This window comes from Nymphaea colorata, chromosome 10 (assembly GCF_008831285.2).
Source record: "Nymphaea colorata isolate Beijing-Zhang1983 chromosome 10, ASM883128v2, whole genome shotgun sequence".
Lineage (NCBI taxonomy): Eukaryota > Viridiplantae > Streptophyta > Magnoliopsida > Nymphaeales > Nymphaeaceae > Nymphaea > Nymphaea colorata.
Window position 1 is genome coordinate 2,583,322 of NC_045147.1, and position 6,099 is coordinate 2,589,420.

The window sequence follows — 6,099 nt, forward strand, 5'->3', positions numbered from 1 at the left end:
TAAATCTTCTGTATTTTTTCATCGCCATGCCACGATAGAAATGATCGTTCCCGTCCCCTTCATGCAACCATTTAACTCTTGCATGCGACAGGGCAAGGCTTCATGTCTCAATTTGTTTACTGCATATCCATGCTTCCTTTTATGAAGATCAGTCATTATATAACGTACTTTTCAAGATAATATACTCAATGCATTAGTGGAGTCTTACTCATCATATATAAGGACCTTACCCATTTTTGGGTTTAAGCCCCTAGTCTGGCGGATATCAACATTTTTTGTAGCAAACCAAAACAACCAACCACTTTTAACAACTTTTTTTATAAGCATTTGAAGATCACTTACAATCTTTAATATATGACTAAATTTGGGGTGTTACAACCCCCCCCCCGGTATACACGTCCTCTTATGTGAGATCTAATGTTTGAGTGTTGAACCTAGCACTATTACCACTGTAACTACTCAACCCATTCTTAGTTTCGGACCTATGGTTGAAATTGTTAAAGGGCGGGTTAGGATGTGTTTAACCAGGGGTCCGAGCCCAAGAATGGGTCGGGCCGTTACATTATACTTGTTGGGGCATGCTGCTTCTCCACATATCAAGTGAGCACATGAATTATCACCATGCATGGGCTAAATTGTGTTTATATATATATAGTTGAGCCCAACAAAGCAGTCCTAGTTGCTCCTTACGTGATGAATTGGTGTGAAACCAGATCAGGTTCATCTCTAAGATAACTATATATAGCATTGTGTAGAAAATTTTTGAATCAAAACTTGATAACTTGGATAAAACAATTGTAAAATGCAAATGCATTGGGTACCCTAAATGGATATAAAGAAGCTTCCCAGTTTCATGAAACTATGACATTGATTAAGAGTATAGATATAGATCCTTTAAAAAATTCAAACCTATTGATCCCATTGATGATTGAATTTGGTCTGTTGAATGTTTTAATGAATACTTTGACAACGAACCAACAATGGATCAATTTGGCATTGAACGAGCTCAAGCTCAACAGAAAATGGAGTGATCATATCATAGAATTGGTATGATTTGGCCGATGATTTTGATAATTTAGATGAACAGAGTAGCAAAGAACCAATGGTGGATTAGTTGGCCAGTGTCTCTTTGGAGACATGTGATAAAATTGGATCGATAAATAGAGAGAAGAAACAACAGATTCTGATATCTTAATATCTTATAAAAGGTTTAGAGCTTTTTAGTTATATCTGAACAGTTTGTTATTAGTGGAGTTACATTGAAATGGTTGATCATTTGAGCGGCTATTGTATATTCGTATTTTTTATTTCATATGGGATAACTAGCGGCTATTACATATGCGTATTTTTGGCTCCTTGATTCATGTAAAGCATGCAAGCTTTTTTTAAAAAAAAAAAAAACTTTTTAATAAATCTATTTTGGTTATATATGGGGACCATAATGCTTAAAAGGACTAAAATACGCCTTCACCAAACAAAGAAATGTTTTCATGAAGCAATGGTCCCAGTGTCAAAAGGGACTTTCGGATCAAAATCCAACAAAGAAGAGACAAAGGATGACAGACACCAACCCCCTGTAGTACATGAGAAAAGTTTACATTCAATGTCAACTCATATTATGGAAGCTTAAAAAATCAAGCAAACAGACAAATATATGGCATGACATTATAATAGCACATTATCATTATATTTTTTATTTTAATAATTAATTTTAATCAAGTTTGGTCTCGGGCTAGCATATTGAGGAAATCTAAATTGAGATCAAATAATTAACAAGCACTCCAGCAGCAATCATGTTTTTGGACCTTACTTTAGTTTTAAAAATTCAAATAAGGGTACATACTGGACCCAAATGTATGATAACCCTCGAACCTGGTTACTGGTGCATGAATTTTCATGCGTTAGTATGAATAATGACTAAAATACCCTTACCTCACACTAAAAACAAACTGACAAAAATGAAAACAAAAAAAGTTAAAAGGCTATAGAGGACATTTCTTTTTAGCAAATTACTAAAATGCCTCCTTCACTGCCTACCATGCTCACGGCACATACAACTTTCTATTGATAAACCTCAGCCTAAACCATAAATTATAATAAATGTTTTGGTATTACTAAGCCAACTTGCTTTCATAATTTTTGTCCTCTTCTAAATGGGCCAAGTGATTAGCTGAGGAGTAGATCTTTGGTATTGGTCATTATTTAATCGCTGGTTGTTAAGCGCGCAGTATTGTGGAGAACCACTATCTGTAGTGCATGCACTGCTAGATGATCTTCTCTAGAACACTTTGTATAATAAAATTGGTGCGGACAATAATGTCGGCTAAGGTGTGGACGAGAACCCAAACCACACAGCTATCAACTTAACCACTGGGAGTCCCAAGGGGCATAGCACAACCAAGCAGTAACGTGATTCAGCTAAGGGCTCTCATGTTTGAATCCTATGGTTACTACCATACTTTGGTACGCTATTCCTTTGGACTGCAAATGGTGGCAAGTATGACACTCGATTTAAGAATGTACCACAGGTTTTACCCAGGCCCCGAACTAAGCTAAAACCATGAAGGCATAAAGATATTGCTTGGAGGGTTTCATGTCAAAGGCAATTTACCATTAAAAATACATAAATAAATAAATAAAAACTGATCCAACACAAGCACGCATGCAAATAAATCATGAAGATGAGGTTCACACGGCATAATTGTATATATTTATTTAATTATATACACGACAAGACTTGGGTCATTGTCCTAGTAGCTTATAAAATTAAGCTTTGAGGGAACATGTGAACATGATCGTATCTGTATGCTTGAAAATTCGAGAAACTAATGACTTTTGAATTGAACCTATTCCATTTTCAAATTCGATAATTAAGTTGGATCTGATAAATCGAGAAACTTGAATCTGATTGCTAATCAGATTAGGATGTGTCATGTGGTATATATGACCGAGTTAGAATACAGTGTGATATTTGACTTTGATTCGATAAAAAAAAAACAACTCAAAACATGTATAAAACATCCATGATGAACCTTATGGTAGTTGGAACTGAATTTGGATTTAAAAAAATGGCGTGCTTTCAAGTCTGAATTTGAATTTGGTTATTAATTGGACCTCAGATCGTATTTATAGTTTAAAAAGAGCTGAACCTAACTACAGCCTAACGTCTGATTGGAATAATCCAATAACGATCCAATTACCCAACCACATAAAATGTGAGATCTGAATGTGTGTTTGATATCCTTGGACTCAGATCCGATCGAGGTTCTTAAAAGATCCTTTTTATAAAGGATCAACAGTATAAACAAACACCAGATTTTACCATTATGTGAAAAAGAATATCTATTATGCTTAGTTTATAGTCAAAAACTTGGATTTGAGGTCGGATAGAAGGGGGGTCTGACCTTACATCCCCAGATCAAAGATTTTCAATAATCTCAAATCACTTCGGATATCAAATATGAGGCTATCAAATGCCCCAATTTAAAAAAGAGTCTGAATATAAGTAAGAATATTGATCCAGTTACATGAAATGTATTTAGTCCAATTAAGGCGAAAACCAACCCAATTTATTTAAATAGTTTGCATCCCTACTTTCGGACTCCTTTTAATAAATGATTGATTAGGTGGCTGGTATGTATCTGAATTGGATCTGAAATCTGAATCTAATCCATTCCGATGCAAGAGACGCCAAAGACTCCAATCCCCCACCTTTCCTTCCTTAGCCCTCCAAGTCCAAGGTCCATCATTGTCAGAGAGTTGACACTACGTGAGTTTGAAACAGAGATTGACCATTTAGCAGTTTTGCCCCGAACATATCCAGTTTCCAAAGCAACAACTTAGTAAGAAAGTTGCAAGTTCTTTTTCTGTCATGGATCTTTAAGTTGAGAACTTAAGAGGCAGTGCTTACAGATTTGAAGACCACCATAGTAGTAGAAATAGGAATGCCAGTTCCTAAGAGGTTACATATTTTTTTACTACCGATGAATCAATAAAAAAATGAAGCAGGCATATTGTTTTATGAGTCTGCCTTATTTTCTATAATAAATTAATAAGATAGTAACAATGTGTTATTGTTGTCAAACAACCACTAAAAAAACAGAAGCACAACCTGTTCTGAAACATGTAGTCTAGTCTGATATCATGGAAATCACGACTCAAAGGTCTAACCAACTTTTTAATTGCCATTTTCCGTATATTATTTCTTCCACTACACTTATTTAGATTCTTTTAATGCTTTTGCTTGTCCATGTAAATTTTCAATTAATATTATTTATGATGCTGCACGTTACTTCCTACACAATTCTCCATATGTCGCTTCAATTTCTCATCATTTCCGGAATCATCCAGACTTTTAATTGACCTCTTGCATGTCATGATTCCAGGTTACTGCTTCCCGCTTGGGATGTCCGCTCTACCATCTACTCTCTTTTATATATATGTACATATATATATATATATATATATATAAAATTAAGCAGCAGGCTAAGAGAGAGCCACAAAAAATTTGGATAAATGGCATTAGTCATATAATTTTAATTTTTTAAATAGTGCGCATACATAAATGAAAAAAAAAAAAAAACTGTCATGAAATTTCAATATAAAAATAAAAGCCTTTTGTGAGTCGGTATGCTTACACCTGCTTTTGCCTATGCAGCACTCCATCACAAATATACATTTTAAGATAGTTTTGAACAAAACAAACTACAACGAATAATCATTTGGCTATAGAGATTCCCCGTTCATTTCAATTCCTCTTACTTTTCCTCATTATAGATTTCATCTTGTCAATTCAATGATATATTCTGGTAAATTAGCCAGCGAACGAGGGAGGACTCTCTTTCAGCGACATCAATGATCAAACACTTAAACAGATGATTCAAACCGCTTGATAATAATACAAGAAGAAGAACGAGGAGGAGCAAAGCACTAGACAGTTCGTCTTTTCACGCATTCACGATCTTGTCATCATGGTGACAAACTCCTCGAAGTCGACGTAGCCATCGCCGTCCTTATCAACTCCCCTTATCATCCTCAGGCAGTCTTCCAATGTGCAGTCTTCGTCGCCAAGGGCCACGAAGACCCGGCGCAGCTCGTACACCGATATCTTGCCGTCCCGGTCCGTGTCGAACACGTTGAATGCGTCGACGAGGTCGGAGCCGGCGGCCGCCTGAGGCGACTTGCTCAGCTTCTCGAACTCCTCCAGGCTGATGAAGCCGTCGCCGTCGACGTCGGCGTCATGCACAATGCTCGCAACTTCCTCTTCGTTCATTTCGGCACTGAACCATCTCAGGATGGATCCCAGCTCGTGGCAAGAGATCTTGCCGCTTCCTTTGTCGTCGAAGAGCTTGAACACTTTGTCGACCTCCCATTGTGCGGCCGGCGAGAAGTAGCCGCTGCTGGACGGCGACTCCTCGACGATCTCGCCGACAGATGCCGGCACGGTCACCATCTGCGACGGCAAGAACCGTCTTGGGGAGGGCAAGACGCTTGTCGGCGTGCCGGCTCGGTTTCGCGGCAATCCAGCCGGAGGAGACGGTGAACTGCAAATGGTGCCGGGGCTCCATGTGGGCGATGAGGAATTAGCTCGCACCTTAAACAGCCCAGTGAGCTTGAGGCCATTGAACTTCATGGTCGTAATTTTTGTCTTCAGGCGATCGGAGAATGTTGTGAGAGTGTGGATTCCCGGAGAATGATGGGTGCTAATAAAGGAGTTGCATCAGTTATGGTGCACCTTCGCGGAAACTTCGTTCAGCAAGGATGAAGCTGCAAGAAAAATAAAAGAACTATAAAACGTCAATATCGGTGGTTAGATGGCTGATGGAGTGGTGATTTGATTGGAGAAAAGTGGTTGATTGGGGGTAGGGATGACCGATGATCGCTGGTGGTGTTGATGAGCAGCCGGTGGAAATAAAATTTTGTCGACAAGAAAGTGGGAGCCACAATGAGAAGTGGATGAGTTATGATCGGAGAAGCTGATTAGCCATGGAATTTGGTACCTTGATCACGTCAGATGTAGGGTTAGAATGGATGGCATCACATGCATAATCCTACAGACAGCTTATGACATGGTCTCTTTGCTTGCTTTTAGCTCGACGG

The 6,099-nt window shown here is 38.3% G+C and overlaps 1 protein-coding gene across 1 annotated transcript; it reads right to left on the reverse strand.

Moving 5' to 3' along the window:
* Window positions 1-4,855: 4,855 nt before the first annotated feature.
* Window positions 4,856-5,697, reverse strand: LOC116262884 (uncharacterized). Its single transcript, XM_050080224.1, has one exon. The coding sequence runs from the start codon at window positions 5,630-5,632 to the stop codon at window positions 4,955-4,957; it is 678 nt and encodes a 225-aa protein (XP_049936181.1). The 5' UTR covers window positions 5,633-5,697; the 3' UTR covers window positions 4,856-4,954.
* Between the last annotated feature and the right edge of the window lie 402 nt (window positions 5,698-6,099).

Bases quoted from the DNA above. Each gene is read 5' to 3' on its own strand.
- LOC116262884 (XM_050080224.1), bottom strand. From the start codon at position 5,632: ATGAAGTTCAATGGCCTCAAGCTCACTGGGCTGTTTAAGGTGCGAGCT.